Source organism: Schistocerca serialis, chromosome 1, assembly GCF_023864345.2.
Source record: "Schistocerca serialis cubense isolate TAMUIC-IGC-003099 chromosome 1, iqSchSeri2.2, whole genome shotgun sequence".
Taxonomy (NCBI): Eukaryota; Metazoa; Arthropoda; class Insecta; order Orthoptera; family Acrididae; genus Schistocerca; species Schistocerca serialis.
In genome coordinates this window covers 1,010,128,433-1,010,153,433 of record NC_064638.1, presented here as the reverse complement: position 1 = coordinate 1,010,153,433, position 25,001 = coordinate 1,010,128,433, and the positions used below count along the sequence as shown (strand labels likewise).

The 25,001-nt window shown below is 43.8% G+C and overlaps 1 protein-coding gene across 1 annotated transcript in view; it reads right to left on the bottom strand.

Moving 5' to 3' along the window:
- LOC126413343 (delta-1-pyrroline-5-carboxylate synthase) overlaps nt 1-25,001 on the bottom strand; it is a 204,982-nt gene that overhangs the window by 151,314 nt on the left and 28,667 nt on the right. Inside the window, exons 2-3 of the mRNA XM_050083259.1 lie at nt 21,234-21,407; nt 10,099-10,242 (exon numbers count right to left, since the gene is read on the bottom strand). Coding sequence (XP_049939216.1) covers nt 10,099-10,242; nt 21,234-21,407 — 318 coding nt within the window. The remainder of the gene's footprint in view (nt 1-10,098; nt 10,243-21,233; nt 21,408-25,001) is intronic.

Here is a 25,001-nt window from a genome sequence, read left to right as displayed (position 1 = left end):
CACTTTGCCACTTGTACAATAACTGTGGTGGCACTCGCTAAACAACAACACAAGTGCTTACACTAGTTATGTGAATTCTGACCAGTTCAAAATGACCACACAAACTAGCAGCCGGCCGAAGTGGCCGTGCGGTTAAAGGCGCTGCAGTCTGGAACCGCAAGACCGCTACAGTCGCAGGTTCGAATCCTGCCTCGGGCATGGATGTTTGTGATGTCCTTAGGTTAGTTAGGTTTAACTAGTTCTAAGTTCTAGGGGACTAATGACCTCAGCAGTTGAGTCCCATAGTGCTGAGAGCCATTTGAACCATTTTTTGAACTAGCATTTCAGCAGAAATGTCTGAGCAGGCGGCAGTAATACGTCTGTGGGTGTCATCGGGTGTAGTTGGTATGTCCTTGTAGACAGCATCGTTCAACTTTCCCCACAGAAAAAATTCTACAGGTGATAAATATGGTGAAAGGGCCGGCCGAGGTACAATTCCTCTGCCCCAATCCAGCCATTTCGAAAGAATTCGTGCAAACATGGTGTAGTACTTCAAGGGCTGGGCAGCCATCACATTGGTACCACATGTTTCCCCTAGCCTGCAGAAGCACGTCTTCTGTCATTCGTAGAAGATAGTCTGTTAGCAACCTGCGATGCTTCTGCGCGGCCGGCCGGTGTGGCCGTGCGTTTCTAGGCGCTTCAGTCTGGAACCGCGTGACCGCTACGGTCGCAGGTTCGAATCCTGCTTCGGGCATGGATGTGTGTGATGTCCTTGGGTTAGTTAGGTTTAAGTAGTTCTAAGTTCTAGGGGACCGATGACCGCAGATGTTAAGTCCCATAGTACTCATAGCCATTTGAACCATTCGAACTCGTGCGCGTTCAGTGCTCCGTCTATGAAAAACGGACCTACTAGCTGATGGTTCACAATCCCACACCACACGTTTACACTCCATCGATGCTGACGTTCCACCTGAGGAAGCTAAGGGAATTGTCAACAGGACACTAGTGCACGTCTCGGCAGTTTACCTGGCCGTGATTTGTAAATCCCATCGTTTACTGACGACTTACTGCTTGAACTATCACACACCAACTGACAATCAAGTTGCAGTACACTCAAGGAGTACACAAGCAGACTGTAAGCAAACAAAACAACTTCGTGCCTAGCAATTGCGCAGGTTGAATGGCACAAACGAATGTCAGTGGGGAAACTTTTCAAATTACGATATCTCGTAAACGAGTCACGCTAGAATCATGCAACAAACACCACTGACATTCTAACGTATCCTACTTTTAGTTTGTTAATGTCAATAGGTGATGTTCCATTTAAAAAAAGTGTATGTTTGAACGAAAAATACACTTTGTAAGAATTATTACTATCTGTTTATTGGCTAACAATACAAGCCACTGACTACAAGTCTATTCTATGAAAACCGCAAATCAATGATATTTCCCTTTTCTTCAATATTTGTGGTGCAAGTTTCAGGTGAGTCACCTTGTATATTACGTCAGTATATGCTGGATAAGGGAAAGTATCTGACGCATGTTGTGAAACAAAAATATTGGTGAATCTAAAGCTTTGATATGTCGGATACTCGTGGTCTCGAGGCTTATTCGCTTCGGCGCTTTGTATAGTCATGCGCTGGGGATGCACCTCATGTTCCACTGTCACTCGCGGATTTTCGTTACCCCAAACTCTGCAGCTCTGCTTATTGATGTACTCACTGAGACGGAAGTGCGCCTCATCTGAGACAATTATTCTTTTTGTGAAGATCTCGTTCTCCGCTTATCGAGGCAAGACACATTGAGCAACTCGATGTCTTTTTCCATAATCTACAGGCCTCACCTCTAGTGAGAGTTGAATCTTGTACGCACACATTTTCAGATATTTTGAAAGGATTTCATGCAGTGAACTTGGTGGTAAATTAAATCGTTGGGAACGATTTTCTGGGGCTTACGGTCACGTTGTCACGCACGACAGCAGTGTGTTATTGTGTTCGAAGAGGAAGTGGTCGTCATGTTATCTTAACGTCTGAAACAGAACACTTGGTCTCAAACTTCCGGATCAACTTCCGAATTGATGATTCGGTTAGTGCAACATTACGTCCGAGTGTCAAATGCAATTCATGAACGGTTGCCGTGGGACTTTATTTGTTTTTGTAATAATTTTTTATCACTTGAATGCGCTGCTTACTGGTCATCGGATCCATGACGAAGACAAACATCAAACACGAACACAAAAGCTGCCAGACAACTAATGAGAGGTATCGCAGATCACAAACATGAAAAAAAAAACACGTCTGCCAACCGTCATATGACAAAATGGCTCAATTTTGGTAAACATTTTTGGAATACAGTGATCAATTAATTGTTATATTTAGATTAAAGTCCAATCTTGATCACGTTATGTCTGTTTTAATGAGTAACCGGTTTCGGTTTTTTCTATAAAACCATCATCAGACCTGTGAATAAATTTTAAGAAATACTAGATACCAATCTTTAAATGAATGAAAAAGTCTAATGATGTCAAAATTTTTAACAAAATAAAATAAAATTAGTTATACCCATTGGCTCCCTTGGGTTGGTAGGTGGAGCTCTCCTTGCTGCTGTGCAGTCAACTGATGGTTATGAGTGCTGAGGCTCCGCCTACTTACTGTCACACCACTTCATAACTGCCAATCAGCGTTCATAATATGACGCCATCGTCAAAGTATAAACGTAGGAAATACACTAATAACATAACATTGATTCATTTAAATATCTGATTAACAGATAATAGTTGTGTCTACAACTTATTTATATTTTGGATAAAAACACTGAATTACGATGTGTGATAGCTGTGCCCTCTATGGACAACCTTAATATTATTACAGTGCCAGTTACATCAAAGATGTAAAATCCTTGGCGTTGTGGTATATATCGATTTACATTACAGTTACATCAAAGATGTAAAATCCTTGGCGTTGTGGTATATATCGATTTACATCTTTGATGTAACTGGCACTGTAATAATATTAAGGTTGTCCATAGAGGGCACAGCTATCACACATCGTAATTCACTGTTTTTATCCAAAATATAAATAAGTTGTAGACACAACTATTATCTGTTAATCAGATATTTAAATGAATCAATTTTATGTTATTAGTGTATTTCCTACGTTTATACTTTGACGATGGCGTCATATTATGAACGCTGATTGGCAGTTATGAAGTGGTGTGACAGTAAGTAGGCGGAGCCTCTGCATATTTAAGCTCGTGCTCAGCACTCATAACCATCAGTTGACTGCACAGCAGCAAGGAGAGCTCCACCTACGAACCCAAGGGAGCCAATGGGTATAACTAATTTTATTTTATTTTGTTAAAAATTTTGACATCATTAGACTTTTTCATTCATTTAAAGATTGGTATCTAGTATCTCTTAAAATTTATTCACAGGTCTGATGATGGTTTTATAGAAAAAACCGAAACCGGTTACTCATTAAAACAGACATAACGTGATCAAGACTGAACTTTAATCTAAATAAAATGGCTCAAAATTCAAATTTGTCCTTTCCTCCCGGACGCCAGTTATGTATCAATAATTGGCACTTCAATGCAACCTTAAAAATCGAATTGTGACTCAGAAAATGGGTTTACTGCACGGCAATGTCCACGTGAGTGGGGGCTACGTCAACTGGAGCACCACGGACTGCGACTACGGCGTGTTGCGGCACCACTGACGCGGCAGCACAAGGGCGCGCCGACCTCATCGTCATCTACACGAGTCCCGGTTCTGTGCACGTAATCACGATGGACGCAACCGTGTGTGGAGAGTTCGAGCAGAACGAGCGTTGCCAGATTGCATTCGTCATCGCCGAACGGGCCCAGTACCTGGCGTGATGGCGTGCAGTGAGGCTGGGTCACGACACAATAACTTCTGGTTCGCGCAGCTGGTAATTTGGACAGCAGACGTTACATTTAAGACGTATTAAGGCCAGTGGCTGTGCTCTATATTCGGTATATTCGTGACGTTATCTTTGAACAGGTGATCCAAGACGAGATGTTATGTGTACTGCCCTGAACCTCTTCGATATAGACGGTGTTTGGATGTTGCTCTAGTCAGCGCGTTCTTGAGTACATTCTCACCCACGGAAAACGTGTGGTCGTCGGTTCCCGAGAGAATGGCACGACGCCACTCGCCACTGATGAACTCTGGCAGACAGTTACAGCCGCACGGAATTTCTGCATCTACGTCTACATATATACTCTGCAAGCCACCGTATGGTGCATGGCGAAGGATGTCTTGTACCGCTACTAGTCATTTCCTTTCCTGTTCCACTCGCAAATGCAGCGCGGCACAAACCAGGTTCTATATGCCTCCATACGAGCCATAATTTGTCTTCTCTGCATGCTCCTTAGACGAAATGTACGTTGATGGTAACAGAATAGTTCCAGGTGCAAATGCCGGTCCTCTAAATTTTGTCAATAGTGAATTGTAATATCTTCGTGTCGGTCGAACCTACCGTTCACGAATTTAGTAGCACGTCTCTGAATAGCTTCAATGTCTGACTCTGATCCGCCCTGGTGGGGATCCCAAAAACTCGAGTAGTACTCAAGAACGGGTCACGCTAGTATTCTATACGCGATCTATGTCACATATGAGCTATTTCAACATTACACAATTATTTTTGCTGCTCATCTGCAGTAACTTACATTTTTCTACATTTGGAGTAAGCTGTTGTTTATCACACCAACCAGAAGCTTTGTCTACGTTATCTTGTATCCTTCTACAGCCACAGAACGACGACACCTTCCGATACACCACAATCTCATTGGCAAACGGCCGCAGATTGATGCTCATTCTACCGGCTAGATCATTTAAACATGGTAGCCAGAAACAGTATGAAAAGCTTTGTAAAGGTGTTGCACGGCACGTTTTGCTGAGAAATAGTTGATAAGAAACAAAATTCGGTAGAATGCATCGTTTCGGAGTTAATTAGCGCTGAAGTTAGCATGCTCAAAGTGGTTTGACAGATAGAATTAATGTCAGTTGTTCTCATAGCGTAGATGATAGCACACGGAGACTGCTGATCTTTTAGCTCGGGTTCCATCCTTACTACCATCCTAAGTCCAATTTTTGTACCTCTCTCTTGTTGGGCTTCAGGAAACCAAACGAAGAGCACGTCTACGCACACTGTCTCAGGAGGGACGCTTGAATGTGTTCTCGGAACGATCTGACTGGCTAACTTCAATGTTAGTTAACTCGGAAACGACGAAACGTATCAATTTTTTTCTCAATAATTATTTCTCAATACGGACCAATCTGCAACATCCTTGTAAGCTTTTCAGAATGTTTCTGATCACCCTGTATACGTAGAGGACAAGAACGGTCCTATCACACATCACATGTGGGCGCTTCTGACGATACTCATGTTTCTGTTGTGTTTGGTAACCTACCAGTTCGGCTCGATACACAACCGGATAACCTTGTGGTTGCTGCCAGCTCTCAATACTAAATTTCACATCCCGCTAACCTCCAAATCATAAATTTAGTAACGTATTCCTCCTACTATACTATAAATGAAATTTAGTTATTTTTAATCCATAATTGCGATACTGTGTTAGTAGACAGTGGTGTATTATCTGTCAAACACTTCGTGGTGGCTGTGCACCGTGTTCCAAGCAAAATAATTCGTCTAAATGCTCGTCACACCGACAGTCATTTCACGTTTCGCTGTAGCTAAGATCGGAGGTTAATGTTGCGATGTCCTACAAAAATTCCATAAGGGCATGTTCTACTATACGGGACAGTCAGCCAAATTCAAATAAGCTTCATGTTTTTTTTTTTTTTTTTTTTTTTTTTTTTTTTTTTTATGGAGATGATGAAATGATCAGATTTGTGTTTAACATTGGTAATACAATTCTATGAATAAATTCATAATTTCTAGTTCTACTCTTTATTGAATACGGTTAAATATAATCTTCAATAATTTGAAAACTTTCAGATTTCATAGATCAGTCGTTGAGAAAAAGATGTTTTATGTCAAGACGAAAGTCGAAATCAACTGCCTGGAGACCTGCTGGGCCGCTAAAGCTCTCTCCCGACTCTCTTACCGCATCGGCGTTCGTCACAGATGAGCGTTACCGGCTCCGCCCTCTCTGGCTGCCAGAGAAAAACGCGGGGGCGGCTCTGGAGCCGTGATGCGAGCGCGCAGACACGGCGGCGACGTACACGCCAAAGCACTCCTGTCCGGGGCGCGTCGCCGCGGCGCAATGGATTTCCCGCGTAGCGCAGGTGGGGTCGGGCGGCAACTTGGCTCTCGGGCAATGGCCGACATAAAACTTCTTCGCCTGCTCTCTGCTCTAACTGGAGGCCATAAGCCGTCATCCGAATACGAATGGGCCAAGTGGAACCTTAATGAATCAAGGGGGCACCGAACGGGCAGTCGAGAAAGTGGCTGTCGCGCCCTCAATCTCTCACACTTTTCCAACAGCACTGAGGATTTGCTGAAGCAAGAAACAGCTAAGCACAGCTACTTCACGCTGACAGGATCATCAGTTAAAATGTATTCGTCCTCTTACCCACATACGTAAAATGAGAAATCCATATTATTACTGAACCCTGGGACTGTTTGGAACATATACAACTATCGCGAACATTCGCGCTCTTTGCTAACGAGGGAAAATAGTCATGACGCTTTAATCGTCCCCTCGAAAAACTAAAGTTACGTAATTATTACATTGTTTGTTTGCAGACACATGCCTGCCGTCCTGGCACACATCAAAATCCGCGTAGCACGCAACCATAGCATATCGCTATACGAAAGAAAAACTCAACGGTGCATCACGTTGACAAAGTAGAGTTTGGTGCAGTAGTTAGTTTTCAGCAGCACCCGAATTCTCTCAGCTATGTCAGACAATTATAGACAGCTGAAGAAGACATCTGGATTCTTCTGGCAACGCTGCAACATTCAAGTAGCTGCCGGTGAAACGTCCCCTTTGGAAAATTATGCATTACTCTGCTTGTAAAACTCTTACGTTATTTGTTTTTCAAACAGCTTAGCAAATCTGAACGTACTCAGACATTTCTCTCTTTACTTATTCTGATCATCACTAAACTGACACACAATATTTTTAGCGCAACGCAATAATCCCCACAAAAGAATGGCCCTGACTAGCAATAACCTATACCTTTCATGAATCACTTACCTCACAAAAATCTTCGTTACTCGAACTACTGCTATACAACTAGCGCCAATACTGCCGGCTAAATAAAAGATTCTAACTACTGAAGGCACTAACTACTGATAGGCATAGTTAGTATTCCAACAATGAGTCCAACCAGCCACAGACTGCCCACAGCGCATTCATCGATTTTCATACAGAGCAGTACGTGACGTTACCAACATAAAAACCTATATAGCCTACTTACACCAAAAACGAATTTCTGCACGAAACTCCCGTTTTAATAATGGGCTGCGGTAAATTTGTTGCCCTCTAGCGGCATAATGCGTCACTGTAATACGGAGATATCGGTGTGTGCCAGGGCTTTGTTTTTTCTAGGTGATAATTAGAACTTTGTGACTACTTCTTCTATATGCTAAAGGAGTCAATAGAGTCAAAAGTGAGAATATTGGATATGTACGTTTCGATGTTTTAAAGCAACATGAATACACGAATACTTTATGAATTTGTTAATCAGACTAGTAACTAAACTGATGGTATGACAGAATAAGCTTTCATAGGTTTCTTTTGGTAATTTTGGCGGAATTACTGTGTAGCGGCGTGTTATGAAGCATTTCGCAGGTGTCGAAGCGCGAATTACCCACCGTGGAAGTGGAAAGTAACTTATGACTAGTGACTGAAATTAGTTTTCCGTCGTCTTCGACTGAAGGTACTGTGGCTGTCGTCGATCCTGCCTTTTCAGTAACTCAAGGCCGAAAATTGGATCATCAAGTTTCCAGCGCTCGTGTTTTAGAAGCGAGACTGATGACGATGGCGAAGGAGAGGTCGATGGCAGAAGAGAGCTCTCCTCCGCTCTGTGGGTAATTTTCAGTAGCACACAAAGGACAGAAATGGCCATCACAGCACAGACGCCAATGTCTTGAGGCGCACTACGCCGCACACAACAAGCGCGCTATTGGCCACAATTCAGCATTGACAGTGTTGAGAAAACGCTGGTTCTCTCAGCGCAACTCTGATGAGTATCATACGAAATTGAAGGAAACACTGAAGGAATGATTTAGGGAAATGCTGGTTCACTAAAGAGAGGATATTGGATTTTCGCAGTGGTTTCACTTAAGTGGGAGGAAGGTACAGATGAACGCTGAAGTGCTGGGATTTCCAAGAAACCGTTCCACCACTGATCTGAGTTCACGAACCGAAATCGGGACACCTGGTCGGATTTATGAACACTGTTCCTCCTAGGTACGACCTGAGTGTCTTAAACACTGCCCGCACTTACTCGTTCGTGCGCCAGGTCAACGCTGGCGTTCAACGTTAGTATGCAGTCAGTTGCACTGTGACATAGGAGTGCGTCAGTTTTGGTTCACGCGGTATATTTCCATGCGTATTTAGAATTTCGCTGCGATTCACTATTGATATCTCTCATCTTTCCGTGCGTAATAGTATTTGTGCATTAATTTTTTTAATAGGCAATTTTTATCCTGAGACTTTATCATGAAAAATCCTGCAGTTTACTAATATCATGCCACATTTTCTGTTTTCGATATTCCAGGGCGAAAGCTGTACTCGAAGAATAATGAGGTTAATATCTTTCCGGTTTCACCAGCCAGTTCATCATTGTCCTAAGAAGGAGACGTAACGAGAAGGAAGCTGATTTCGCAAGTGGCCGACAGACGGCCGCATGGAGCATGTTGGCTGCCCCACCCGCGAGTAGAGATTGGTGAAGCTGTGATTTCATTGACGCTCTTTATGCCGCATCCTGAGCTATTTTCGTGTCGATTCTGAGCGGCGGAATGTTTCAAATGTTTTCTTCGGCCGCCCGTAAGAAACGTTTGAGCGGTTCTGATCTCAATCGCAGATGCGTCAAGAGAAAGGAGTGGGTGAGAGGGGGCGTGACGACCTTGGCATCGTGTGACACGTGCACGGTGGAGTTGGGGAGAATTCTGGTGAATTTTTGTGCCAATGTGACGTCATTAACTCACCTTGCAACTCACATGAACTTCTGAGCTCTGGCACTTCATTTCGATTTGCCGAGTCCTTGTTGTTTGAAGCGTCACCGACTCCGAGTGTGACTTCGCATGGCGCTAAGCCTCCATACCATACAGGGGAAGACGTGAAATGTATTCGTAGTTGCGGATATGAACGATTTTCAGCTGTATAATCGAATGACGGCAGTGAAAATTTCTGCATGACTGGGACTCGAACACAGATTTTACATTTCACGCGAGCAGTAGCTTTAACCACTTCGGCTATCCGAGCACGACTCACGGCCAGACCCAAACTTCCATATCTCGTCATCCATGTGTCACACCTGTATTCGAACAGCTTATTAACGTTAGTCCTGTTCATGGCACAAATTTTATTTGAATGATGTTTCTTCTTCTTAAAACCATGACTTTCCACAGCTGCAGATGACCACAGGTTAAAATATTTTGATTTTAGAATGAGATTTTCAATCTGCATCGGAGTGTGCGCTGGTATGAAACTTCCTGGCAGAGCAGTTGCCCGCGAAAGGCAAAGGTCCCGAGTTCGAGTCTCGGTCCGGCACACAGTTTTAATCTGCCAGGAAGTTTTATTTTGATTTTATTTGTAAGTCGCAGGGTCAGTGTCGACCGATAAATACGAAATTACAGTGTTTCGAGGAAGTAAGATGCAGTATTCCTTCGGAGATGCACGTATGCCCGAAGGAACATTGTGCTTATTTCTTCACAACACAGGTACTGTAACTTCGTATTCCAGAGGAAGGTTGTAGGCACCTTTGAACCAAACTTCAAACGTCTGCACTGAAATTTGAGACATTTAAGGGGTTTTAAAAAAGTGATCCTTCATTTGTCCTGAAAAGTGTTTTTTGTCGATGCCGACGTACATAAAGAGCACTGAGCATTGTAATAAAGTAGCAGAAATCACGGCCCTGCGCAAAGATGTAAGTGTTGGTGCTCGCGCACGGCGGGTACTCACCTCTCGCGTGTGGTCCTTGGGCGACAGCGTCTCCCGCATGCTGAGCGACATGAGCAGCTCCTGCGTCAGCTTCTGCTTGCCGAACGCGACGGCGCCGCTGGTCACCATGATGCACTCGCGCCCCTCTATCTGGCACTCGGCCACCTATAGCACACGCGTGAACACCGCTACACTCAGCTGCGCTACCAGGCTCTACGCGAACTCTTCCCGCCAGCCTCTTGCTCACCATTAACTTATAAATGTGTCATAGTGTCTCTGAGTTTCGAATTACATACGAAATAGGAGAAAGGGAAGCAGTGTTTCTCACTTAGTCAGAGATTCACGACAAAACTAAAATGAGAGGAAAAATCGTGACACCAAAAGGTAAGTAACGTATACTAATAAATTTTATGGATTACATTTGTCTAGGTAACATATTTAAGTGATTAACATTGCAAGATCACAGCTTAATGTAAGCGTAAGATAACCAATTGAAAATGTGAAATGCTGGTACCGGTATAACCGTCAGAATGTTCAATGCAAGCATGCAAACGTGCATGCATTGTGTTGTACAGGTATGGACTTTCATAACTGTTGCAATTGGTCAGCCAACGCATGAACGGGTAATACTGGTTGTGGATAACGCTGGAGTTGTCATCCGATGGTGTTCCATATATGTGCAATTAGAGACATATCTAGTGAGCAGCACACTCTCTAGAGCGTGTTGGGATACAACAGCGGGCGAGGGTTACCCTGTTGGAAAACATCCCCTGGAATGCCGTTGGTGAATGACAGCACAACCCGTCAAATCACCGGATTGACGAAAAATTTGAAGTCAGGGAGCGTGGGATATCCACGAGAGTGCTCAGGCTGTCATACACTCCTGGAAATGGAAAAAAGAACACATTGACACCGGTGTGTCAGACCCACCATACTTGCTCCGGACACTGCGAGAGGGCTGTACAAGCAATGATCACACGCACGGCACGGCGGACACACCAGGAACCGCGGTGTTGGCCGTCGAATGGCGCTAGCTGCGCAGCATTTGTGCACCGCCGCCGTCAGTGTCAGCCAGTTTGCCGTGGCATCCGGAGCTCCATCGCAGTCTTTAACACTGGTAGCATGCCGCGACAGCGTGGACGTGAACCGTATGTGCAGTTGACGGACTTTGAGCGAGGGCGTATAATGGGCACGCGGGAGGCCGGGTGGACGTACCGCCGAATTGCTCAACACGTGGGGCGTGAGGTCTCCACAGTACATCGATGTTGTCGCCAGTGGTCGGCGGAAGGTGCACGTGCCCGTCGACCTGGGACCGGACCGCAGCGACGCACGGATGCACGTCAAGACCGTAGGATCCTACACAGTGCCGTAGGGGACCGCACCGCCACTTCCCAGCAAATTAGGGACACTGTTGCTCCTGGGGTATCGGCGAGGACCATTCGCAACCGTCTCCATGAAGCTGGGCTACGGTCCCGCACACCGTTAGGCCGTCTTCCGCTCACGCCCCAACATCGTGCAGCCCGCCTCCAGTGGTGTCGCGACAGGCGTGAATGGAGGGACGAATGTAGACGTGTCGTCTTCAGCGATGAGTGTCGCTTCTGCCTTGGTGCCAATGATGGTCGTATGCGTGTTTGGTGCCGTGCAGGTGAGCGCCACAATCAGGACTGCATACGACCGAGGCACCCAGGGCCAACACCCAGCATCATGGTGTGGGGAGCGATCTCCTACACTGGCCGTACACCACTGGTGATCGTCGAGGGGACACTGAATAGTGCACGGTACATCCAAACCGTCATCGAACCCATCGTTCTACCATTCCTAGACCGGCAAGGGAACTTGCTGTTCCAACAGGACAATGCACGTCCGCATGTATCCCGTGCCACCCAACGTGCTCTAGAAGGTGTAAGTCAACTACCCTGGCCAGCAAGATCTCCGGATCTGTCCCCCATTGAGCATGTTTGGGACTGGATGAAGCGTCGTCTCACGCGGTCTGCACGTCCAGCACGAACGCTGGTCCAACTGAGGCGCCAGGTGGAAATGGCATGGCAAGCCGTTCCACAGGACTACATCCAGCATCTCTACGATCGTCTCCATGGGAGAATAGCAGCCTGCATTGCTGCGAAAGGTGGATATACACTGTACTAGTGCCGACATTGTGCATGCTCTGTTGCCTGTGTCTATGTGCCTGTGGTTCTGTCAGTGTGATCATGTGATGTATCTGACCCCAGGAATGTGTCAATAAAGTTTCCCCTTCCTGGGACAATGAATTCACGGTGTTCTTATTTCAATTTCCAGGAGTGTAGAAAATCTTATCCGAGACCATAGCTCCAGCTGTAAGTCCACTTTGTCTAGCACACAGACAAGTTGGTTCTAGGCCCTCAATTGGCATCCTTGTAACCAACACACGGCCTTCGCTGGCACAGCGGCAGAACCAGCTTTCATCAGAAAAGACAATAGGTTTCCATCTTGTCCTAAGTGCTCTCGCTGGATACCAATGAAGACGCAAATGGCTGTAGATTGGGGTCTATAGAGTGTACGCTACAGGACGTCTGGATCGGAACTGCTCTTGAGGTAACCTGTTTGTAACAGCTCGTTGTGTCACTGTGGTGCCAACTGCTGCTCATATTACTGCTGCCGATGCAGTACGATGCGCCAGAGCCATACGCCGAACAAGACGGGTCTTATCCCTCGTTAGTGAAACGTGACCGCTTGGTACCTAGCATTCTTGCGACCTTACATTTTCGTGAACACCACTGCTAGCAACCATGTACAGAGGCTACATTCCTGCCAAGTCTTTCTGCAGTATCGCTGAAGGAACATCCACCTCTTCGTAGCCCTGTTACACGACCTCTTTCAAATTCTGCGAACTGTTAATAATGGTGTCTTTTTTGCCCTAAAGGCATTATTGCCTAACATCAACTCATCACACCAAATTTCAAAGATAACTAACGCTCTCGACCATTAGAGAGTATATTTAAAGCAAACCTGATTTGCATCTTGATATTGGCGCTACAAAAGCCACTCTTACGCGACTGACGCGACATTTGAATAGACGTCATCTTTAAGATGTAGAAACACGCTTACCAACTTTTCTTTTGCGGCACAACTGCATCTTGGTGTTGCGTTTTTTTGCCGTTAGTGTATTACGTCTGAACTGCACATGTGCTGCAGATGAAATACCATAACCAAGAAAAATGTAATTACTTAGATTCCAAAGGAGACGGGTGCTGATGGGTATGAATACTACTTCACATCGATTTAATAAGTTATGGCTGCAAAATACCGGCATGAATTACATACAGAAGCCTGGAAAAACTGCTAGAAGTAGACCTCGGGGAATATCAGTTCCGAGGAAATGTAGCAGTACGCGACGCAATACTGATGGTTCAAAGGGCTCTGAGCACTATGGGACTTAACATCTGTGGTCATCAGTCCCCTAGAACTAAGAATTACTTAAATCTAACTAACCTAATGAAATCACACACATCCATGCCCGAGGCAGGATTCGAACCTGCGACCGTAGGAGTCGCGTGGTTCCGGACTGAGCGCCTTAACCGCAAGACCACCACGGCCGGCACAATACTGATACTGCGATTTGTATTTGTTAGGAATTTTGGAGTTAAAAGGAGTAAAATACATTGAGCGAAAGTTCATTCACAACTTGCAGAGATATCAGACTGCAGTTGTAAAATTCTAAGAACGTAAAAGTGAAGAAGTAATTAAGAAAGGAGCGAGATATGGCTCTAGCCTATAACGTATCTTATGAATTCTGCATAATGAGTGAGCAATAAAGGAAAGCAAGGAAAAATTAGGAAAGCGAATTAAAGTCCAGGGGAAGAAATACAAACTTTAAGGTTCGTCAATTACATTCTAATTCTGTCAGAGACAGCAAAGGGCTTCGAAGAGCAGTTGAACGAAAGGGGTAGTCTACAAGGGTAATGAAATGAAGATGAACTAAATCGGACGATACCGAGGGAATTATACGAGGATATGAGACACTAAAAGTAACAGATATGGGCCGCAAAATAACTGATAATGAATGAAGTAGAATGGATATAAGATGCAGACTGGTTACAGCGGGAAATACATTTATGAAAAAGGGGAATTTGCTAACACCAAATACATGTTTAAGTGTAGGGAACATTCTTCTTAAGGTACACTACTGGTCATTAAAATTGCTACACTACGAAGATGACGTGCTAAAGACGCGAAATTTAACCGACAGGAAGATGATGCTGTGATATGCAAATGATTAGCTTTTCAGAGCATTCACACAAGGTTGGCGCCGGTGGCGACACCTATAACTTGCTGACATGAGGAAAGTTTCCAACCGATTTCTCATACAAAAACAGCACTTGACCGGCGTTGCCTGCTGAAACGTTGTTGTGATGCCTCGTGTAAGGTGGAGAAATGCGTACCATCACGTTTCAGACTTTGACAAAGGTCGGATTGTAATCAATCGCGATTGCGGTTTATCGTATCGCGACATTGCTGCTCACGTTGGTCGAGATCCAATGACTGTTAGCAGAATATGGAATTGGTGGGTTCAGGAGGATACGGAACGCCGTGCTGGATCCCAATGGCCTCGTATCATTAGCAGTCGAGATGATAGGCATCTTATCCGCTTGGCTGTAACGGATCGTGAAGCCACGTATCGATCCCTGAATCAACAATTGGGGACGTTTGCAAGACAACAACCATCTGCACGAACAGTTCGACGACGTTTGCAGGAGCATGGACTAGCAGATCGGAGACCATGGCTGCGATTACCCTTGACGCTGCATCACAGACAGGAGCGCCTCCGATGGTGTACTCAACGACGAACCTGGGTGCACGAATGGCAAAACGTCATTTTTTCGGATGAATCCAGGTTCTGTTTACAGCATCATGATGGTCGCATCCGTGTTTGGCGACATCGCGGTGAATGCACATTGGAAGCGTGTATTCGTCACCGCCATACTGGCGTATCAACCGGCGTGATGGTATGGGGTGCCATTTCTTACACGTCTCGGTCACCTCTTGTTCGCACTGATGGCACTTGGAACAGTGCACGTTACATTTCAGATGTGTTACGACCCGTAGTTCTACCCTTCATTCGATCCCTGAGAAACCCTACATTTTAGCAGGATAATGCACGACCGCATGTTGCAAGTCCTATACGGGCCTTTCTATATACAGAAAAACTGCTGCCCTGGCCAGCACATTCTCCAGGTCTCTCACCAACTGAAAACGTCTGGTCAATGGTGGCCGAGCAACTGGCTCGTCACAATACGCCAGTCACTACTCGTGATGAAGTGTGGTATCGTGTTGAAGCTGCATAGGCAGCTGTACCTGTACACGCCATCCAAGCTCTGTTTGACTCAATGCCCAGGCATATCAAGGCCGTTATTACGGCCAGAGGTGGTTGTTCTGGGTATTGATTTCTCAAGTTATATGCAACCAAATTGCGTGAAAATGTAATCACATGTCAGTTGTAGTATAATATATTTGTCCAATGAATACCCGTTTATCATCTGCATTTCTTCTTGGTGTAGCAATTTTAATGGTCAGTAGTGTATTTCTCTGGAGAGCAGTCTTTTTGAGGTAGTGAAACATGGACGATAGTCAATTCATACAAAAAGGGAGTAGAAGCTACATGTCACTGCCAAAGATTAAGTGTGTATATCGAGTAAGAAATGAGAATGTATTGAATCGAATTCGGGAGAAAAGGAATTTATGAAATAGGAAAGGGATTTGCTAATTATGTTACATATGCTGATGAACACAGCTGTAGCTTACGTTGCTGTGATTTGGGACACAACCCCATATTTATATTTCATATCTACACCGTAACATGACACCAATTATTTATGCTTTAAAATGTCCTGCTTTAACTGCGAATGGTCGTTCCATTTCAAATCCATACAAACTCTTACCCCTGGTATTTGTATGAGTTGACAGACTCCAATTGTAGCTCATGGATACTATAATTTTTTCAAGTGGCCAGTTTGACATTTCTTAACATTTAAAGAAAGTTTCTAATCATTGCACCTCTTTGCAGTCTTCCCTCAAATCTGACTGAATATCTGTGCAGCGTGTTACAGACAACACATCATTACAAATAACTGCGTGGTCTGAGAAAATTCTGAGATTCAATCAATATTTTCCGCAAATTCATTAATATACATCTACATCTACATCCATACTCCGCAAGCCACCTGACGGTGTGTGGCGGTGTACAACATGAACAGCAAGGGTCCTAATACATTTCTCTGGTGAACACCCGGAGTTAAGTCGACTTCTGTCAATGAATGGATCCTGCCTGCCAAAATTCCCCAATCCAGTCACAAATTCACTTGATGTCCCAGACGATCGTACTTTCGATAATAAGTATAGATGTAGTACTGAGTCAAATGCTTTTCGGGAATCGAAGATTATTGCATCTACCTGACTGCCTTGTTCTATGGCTGTCACAATATCATACGAGAAAAGTGCTGGTTGGGTTCACATGGTCTGTGTTTTCGGAATCCATTGTGATGGTCATGGTAGAGGTCGTTCCTTTCGAGACAGCTCATTAAGTTTGAGCTCAGATTGTGTCCTAAGATTTTACATTATATAGATGTCAAGGACACATTTTTGTAGACAGGTGTGATTTGTTCTTTCTTCCAACTACTGGTCATAATTTTTTGTTCGAGAGATCCACAGTAGGTTGTAGTTAAAAGAGCGACTAACTCAGCCTCAGATTCAGTGTGGAATTTGATAGATAGTCCATCGAGACCTGGAGCTATGTTCAGTTCTAACGATTTTAGAAGTTTCTCAATGCCACTGACACTACTATCTATTTCTCATCCTTTCAGTGGACTGAGGAGTAAATTAGGGCAATATTCCAGGGTTTCCTTTTGTAAACGAATACTTGAAAACGCTGTTAAGCATTTATGATTTTGCTTTGTTACCCTCAGTTTCAAACTCTGCCTGGTCTGTGAGTGTCTGGACACTAACTCTGGTGCCTTCACAGCAACTTCCTTTCAAAACGTGTGACACAAACATGACGATTTCTAGAACACAAGAAAGTACTGCTACGCCTGACACCCAGGTTTGCAGAATTCCATCCCGCGAATCAGCGAAGCAGTGCTGTAAAGCTCCAGGTCACATACGACTATACCTCAAACATTATATGTTAAAAATTTATGTAATAGACGTCACTGTTAACTGATACACTGTCAGTATTACTTCGCAATAAGAAGACGCGTCTCTGTGGAAAGACACAAGTCACCAAGACCGATGTTGCTAACGCCACTTGTTTTTATATCAGCATGACTTCCTGAGCATAAAATCTAAAATATACGCAAGCAGAATATGATTATCGGTTATTAGTTTTTGATTACGTTACTGCTGTATCATAGTCTATTGCCTGACACTGAAAATTTCAAAGTGTATTCCTTCCGCATTATATAATAATCTTGTTGTGGTACCGGTATCTGTAGATTTTTGTACGTCAATATCTTCACCAAATGGATGTACGGATATTTGTACGCCACGTATTTTTCTTTCCTCTAAACCAGATCTCGTTAATATTAGTTTCCTCTGAGGGTTTCTCTCTTATTTGATGTAGGACTCGTGATTGGCAAACTACATTTCGCATTAAGTGTGTCCTCCCTTACATTCGGTATCAGAAAGACAACAATACGGACAGACAGGCGTGTCTATTGCAAAATGCAATTACACAGTCGCTCCTATACAAATGCAAACAAGTGCATACGTGAACGCCTGGGGAAATGTTTCTCTAGTTCCGGCGCAAATGTATGCAAATTGAGTGTGTAACATTAGAGACAGAGCAGATGGTAGTTTGAAACCTGACATGGATTAAATAAAGCATCGTTATTAGTACTGATATTTCAGGGAACAAATAGAGGACCTCTTAAAATAAAGCGGTGTAAAATATGTATAAGACACGTTTTAGGTGCGACGAGCGTAACACTAGTTTGGCCAGTGAAATTTGAAATATTTGTCTCTATGATTCTGTTGGATTGTTTTTTTTTTTGTTAAAAACTGTGTTATGACAAAGAGAGTAAAGTATTCTAGAATTTTTATTTTAACATACAGGGTGACTCACTAACCGTTGCCACCTAGAATAACTCCGAAAGTATGATAGTAGCTGAATAATTTGTGGGACAAATGTTAAATGGGACAATGGGGGCCATCATATGACGTCAGTTTTTTGTTGCTAGGTGGGGTCGCGTCAGAGATGTGAAGGTCATCGGTTTTTTTAATGGGATGATATAGTTCGGTACTTATTTTATGATAGCGGTTATCGAGACAAATCCAATGATATGTAACAGTAAGGTCTTTGAAGGTGGAGGAAGGTCAAAAAGGTGGCATGAACGTCCATTTACACAAGGCGTTCGAAGTGATTACCACTGGTATCAATGAAGTTCTGCAACCTTTTATCATGGTTTGAGTGGTATTCCTCATCATATTGGCACTTATCGAGGTATATGCTATGACAATTCTCTCTCGTACATCGTGCAAATAGTAAATATTCGCCGAATACGGCATATCCATCTAACGTGCCATTGACATGTAAGCAGTATAACACTAATAGGAACGCTAAGACCAGTAACGTCGAATAACTTCCATGGTACTACAAGCTGCTGTGGAGGGTGATAATTGTTGGGAAGACTGAAATTTGTAAACATCCAACAAATAATTGAACACATGTGGAGGAACTGCTACTCTGAGATGGGGACGCGAGACACGAACTCGTGGCTAGCTGCATCAAGCCATTCAGAAGACCGATGACGAAAGAGAGAGAGAGAGAGAGAGAGAGAGAGAGAGAGAGAGTATAAAATGCTTAGGAATCAATGCCTGACAAGAAGTGGGCGAAGAATGAAGTCTATATGAAATTCTTAGCAGAAAAGTGGGACATCTTTCGAGGCTTCCACTTTAGTTTACTTGGCACTAAAATTGTTAGCAGAGGGATAAATTGTGGGACTACATTACTTCTATGAGTATGCAATGACTTAAGTGAAATAAGCACTTTTCTGTATGATTTTATTCATGATAATGATGAATTTGGGATCACATCAGTGGGTTGAATAACTCAGTATATTTCTAATAGTAAAATAAGGGTAATGGAAGGTAGTCAAATGAAATTAGGTGAGGCTGAAGACGCTAGTTTAGGAAATGAGAGACAAAAAAAGTAGATATGTATTTCATTATTTTGGACGGCAAAATAAATGACGACCGCCCAAGTAGAGAAGATATAGAATGCAGACTTCGAATAGGCAGAAGAGCATTTATGAAAAGAGAATGTTGCAAGAGGATTATATATAAATTTAAATGCTAGGATGTCTCCGATGGGGATAAATGAGTATAGCGTAGATGATAAACAGTTCAGACAAGAAGAGCGTTGAAGCTTTTGATTTTGAAATGTATTGCTAAAGGACAATGTTGGAGATTAAATGAATAGATCATTGAAGTAATGAGAAGTTACTAACTGAGAAGAATATGTATTTATGGCGCAGCTTGTGTAAAAGAAGGGATCGAATGATAGAGCTTATCATGAGGCATGAAGGAGTCATCATTTTGCTGATGGAGAGAAGAGGGAGTCGAAAGTTTGACTGGAGCAAGCAGCTTTGAAATTTATATACACTTGGGCATAATTGGATAGCGATATGCACACATGCAGACGGCGGTAATATAGCGTACACAAGGCATAAAAGGGCTTTGAATTGGCTGACCTGTCATTTGTACTCGTGTGGTTCATATGAATAGACTTCAAAAGTGATTAGGGCCGCACAACGGGAATTAACAGACTTAGAATGCGGGATGGTAGTTGGAGCTAGACGCACAGGACATTCTATTCTGAAAGTAATTAGGCAATTCAAGATTCCTAGATCCGGTGTCAAGAGAGTGCCGAAAGTACCAAATCTCAGGCATTACATCTCACCAAGGACAACGCAGTGACAGACGGCCTTGATTTAACAACCGAGAGCAGCATAGTTTGCGTAGAGTTGTCAGTGCTAACAGACAAGCAACACTGCGTGAAATAACCGCATAAATCAATGTGGGACGTAGGACGAAAGTGTCAGTTAGGACAGTGAGGTGAAATCTGGCATTAATGGCCTATGGCAGCAGACGACCGACGCGAGTGCCTTCGCTTCGGCTCGTGACCATATCGTTCGGATCCTACAGGACTTGAAAACGTGGTCTGGTCAGATGAGTCCTGACTTCAGCTGGCAAGAGCTGATGATGGAATCTGAGTGTGTAGCAGATCCCGCGTAGCCATGGACGCAGATCAACAATGTACTGTGCAAGTTGATGGTGGCTCTATAATTGTTTAGGTTGTTTTTACATAGGATGGACTGGGTCCTCTGGTCCAACTGAACCGAACATTGACTGGAAATAGTTATAATCGGCTACTTACAGACCATGTGCAGCTGTTTATGGCCTTCATGTTCCCAAACCACGATGGAATTTTTGTGAATGACATTGTGCTACGTCACCGAGCCACAGTTATTTGCGATTGGTTTGAAGAACATTTTGGACGATTTGATCGAATGATTTGACCATCCAGATCGCCCAACGTGAATCCCATCGAACAGGTATGGGACATAACCGAGAGGATCGCCAACACATGCGCATTTACGGACGGCTAAAGAGGCAGCATGGTTCAATATTACTTCAGGATACCGCCAACTTGTTGAGCCTATGACACGTCGAGTTTCTGCACTACGCTGCGCAAAAGGAGGTCCGACTTGGTATTAGATCACCTCTTAGGAAGCCGTACGCCATGTTGTTGTGGTTTACATTTGGATGACTGGTTTGACAGACCATCCATACTAGGCTTTCTTGTGCAAACTTCATCTCTGCAACCTATACAGAGGTGAAAAAACCTCAGTACAGCTTACAGAGATGAAGTTTGCGCAGGAAAGAGTAATATGGAGGGCTGCGTCAAACCAGTCTTCACAACAACATGTCGTACTGCTTCCTAGTAGGTGATCTCTGTAACATTTGAGACTGCGAGGTGACCTCTTAAAATTTGTTTTGCCTTAGATAACTGATTTAGAAGTGGCTGGTGAAGTTATATATAAAATATCCACTATTTCCCCCATTTGGGTGACCCTATATACGTGCTAAAGCGTGGGACGAACGGGAGAGAGCAGCTGTCGGCTCACCTGCTCGACGATGGAGGCGAGCCGGCCGAGCGCGAGGCCGTTCTCGTCCTCTCTGGTGATGACAGCGCTGCCCATCTTGACGACGAGCCGACGTGCGTACTTGAACTGGCTGCGGTCCGTGAACGACGGTCTCCGGCGCTCACCCGTCTGCACCCAGCGGCGCGCCGGCTGCACCTGCCGACACACCGTAACCAGCTGTGTTAAAGGAATGTATGGGAAAAATCACCCAGCTAAAACCAATACCGGTATTTTAGTTCTGAATGACACTTATTTGTTTGGTCCCGGTTATATAAAGGATTTTCATTATTCATTGGCAACCTTGAATAAAACCAATACATCAATTTGCCATAGTAGTGGTGCTTTTTTTTTTTTTTACATAGTTTGGTAGGATGTTCTGTGGCTGCTGAAAGACTGGTGTCGTCTCTGAACGATATTTTTTCTGGTGAAAGGAGTCAACTTACAGATCAACACATTACAAAACGACTACTTACCTGTACGTTGGACAAGAAGTATTGGCCAATGTATTAATTCATTACTGAAGTATTAATCATTCTCATATAATTGTTCCTGATAAATATTACATTTTGTCTTCAATTTAAACTGCCCATTTGAATTTTTTGAAAGAGAATTTTTCATGTTCTCAGTAAAACATCAATTAAAGCATTTTTGAAAGACAGGTCCATAGGTCTACGTACCCTTTTTCGGGAAATTGTTTGAAATTGATTAGCGAGTTACCTGGAGCTTCGGCGGTTAGCTCAATACTAGGCTCACTAACATACAACCGAGCGAGGTGGCGCAGTGGCTAGCACACTGGACTCGCATTCTGGAGGACGACGGTTCAGTATCACGTCCGGCCATCCTCATTTAGGTTTTCCATGATTTCCCTAAATCGCTCCAGGCAAATGCCGGGATAGTTCATTTGAAAGGGTACGTCCGGCCATCCTCATTTAGGTTTTCCATGATTTCCCTAAATCGCTCCAGGCAAATGCCGGGATAGTTCCTTTGAAAGCGTACGGCCGACTTCCTTCCCCGTCCTTCCCTAACCCAATGAGACCGATGACCTGTCTTTCTAGTCTCCTTCGCCAAACAACCCAACCCTCACTAACATACGAAGGTTCATATTCATCACTTATGCTTTGGAAACAGAAATGCAGACTGGAGTACTGAAAAACCTGAGACTCTCAACAGTAGCGTTTAATCCAGTGAAACCAGAAAAAGAAAAGGATGCCAGCATGGACAATAAAAGCAGTCGTGGTTAAACGATAAGCTTGCAGATTGTGACCAGCAACCAGACGTTAGTTAGAAAATACGTATCCATGCAGGACAGGAAGATGAAGAGAAAGAAGAAGGAGAGAAAGGAAACATACTTCACCAGCTAGCAACTATACCATAGGCCCTGTCCGTCATAATATGTGGACACAGCACAAAATAGTGGTATTTTATTCGTATACTTGTATTTTGTTATCAATTTACTTCCTGTTATTTTACTCCTGTACCTTTCCATGGATTCCCTTATCGTAGGTATTATTACGGGTAACACTACTGTTACATTTTCGTGTGTTATGACTTAAAATAACATTTGATTAAGAAATGTTTGCTCATTACAACCTACTGGTACTGGTTTATGGGCAAAGGGCGCATAACAGTTTATCAGAAACATTGTTTGTCCACACTAAAGACGTCGGTTAAAATATATAGTAATCTGGAAAGATTTACTTAATAGCAGCACACATCCTATTAAAATATACTAGTGTATTAGAATCAGGTCGTCATCAAATGTATTGAAAGTAAGTACTGCCCTATCTCAAATAACCATTTCTTCCTATAAGCCTTTCTGCCGTAAAAGGCCTCAATTGTATTCAAATTCTCATTAAAAAGTAAATATATATATTTGACTAAAGCCGGGTTTTTCATTCGAAATAATTAACTGTAAAGAACGCTACAAATTTTAGACAAAAGCGACGGTTCTTTAGCAACACCCAGAGAACACCTGCGACTTAAAGAATGCCACGGACAGTCAATCGTTCACCTCCTGGAAACTGAATTCAGTGCCGTCGACGAATGGAAACACTACTGGCAACAAAACTGTCCTCCACAATGCTTGAAACTGCTCTGCAGCCAGAAGACCCCCTGGATCTCAGCAGCCTCTAGCAATTTGGACTACCGTGAACCGTATCCAAACGAGTCATGGAATTTTGTGCAGACACCATCGACAAGTGAGGCAGATCTTCATCAGCGTCTTGTAACTTGTGTGCAGAACGACAGAGAGTTTCTCGTATTTTATCAGCATGTCGTGCACGTGTCCGCAAGGATTCTTTTGAAGATTTCTTGAGAGTGACGAATTATGTAATAAAATTTGTTACCCTCTGTGTTGTTTTATGCTTGATAGCTGTATTTAAATGTAGCAGTTTAGTAATCTTTGTGTAAATGTTGCCGTACGATAAATAAATAAACATTTGCATAGCACTGTCTCACAGCAACAGTTAGCTGGTATGTTGCAGAAAAACTACGGCCCTCAATCTCTATCGATCTCTATATTACATAACTAACCCCGACACTTCCCACCTGAGAAATGAGTTAAAGCACCCACATGAGGAGGAGGAAATTGAATGAAACTTCACGGATTGATATGGTATGTGATGTTATTTTAGTGATTACGAAATCGAGCCCTATTTACTAACATCTTGGCAGTGAGAGGCCACTTAACAGAGTGACTCGGTTGGGAAGGGTGTTTTACAGTGAGGTGACAAAAGTCATGAAATACCTCCTAATAACGTATAGGACTTCCTTTCGCAAGGCGTAGTGCAGCGATTCGACGTGGCATGGACTCAACAAGTCGTTGAAAGTCCCCTGCAGGTATATTGAGCCACGCTATCTCTATAGCCGGCCATGACTGTTAAAGTTCTGCCGGTGCAGTATTTTGTGCAGAAACCTCTCGATTATGTCCGATAAATGTTTGATCTGATTCGTGTCGGGTGATCTGGGTGGCCAAATCATTTGCTCGGACTGTTCAGAATATTCTCCAAATCAATTGCGAATGATTGCGACCCAGCGAAATGGTGCACTGTCATCCATAAAAATTCCATTGTCGTTTGGGAATGGCTGCAGATGGTATCCAAGTAGCCCATCATAAACATTTCTAATCAATGATCCTTGCAGACACAGCTCACACCGTTAGGAAGCTACTTCCGGTTTGCACAGTGCCTTGTTGACAACTTTGATCCATAGCTTTCTGGTGTCTGTGCCACATCGAACCCTTCATCAGCTCTTACCAACTGAAATCGGGAATCCTCTGGCCAATCTACAGTTTTCGAGTCGTCTACGGTCCAACCAACACGGTCGCGAGCCCAGGAGAGGCACTGCAGGCGACGTTGTGCTGTTAGCAAAGGCACTCACTTCGGTCGTCTGCTATCATAGTCGATTAACGCCAAGTTTCACCACATTATCCCAACGGATACGTTTATCACACGTCCCACATTGATTTCTGCATTTGTTTCCTGCAGTGTTCCTTACCTGTTAGCATTGCCAACTCTACGCATTCAGTGCTGCTCTCGGTTGTCAAGTGAAGGCTGTCAGTCACTGCGTTGTCAATAGTGAGAGATTATGCCTGAAGTCTGGTGTTCTTGGCACACTCTTGAGACTTTGAATCTCCGAATACTGAATTCCCTAACCATTTCCTAAATGGAATTCCCCGCGCGTCTGGTTGAAAACACCATTCTGCATTCAATGTCTGTTAATCCCCGTCGTGCAGCCATAATCGCGTCGGAA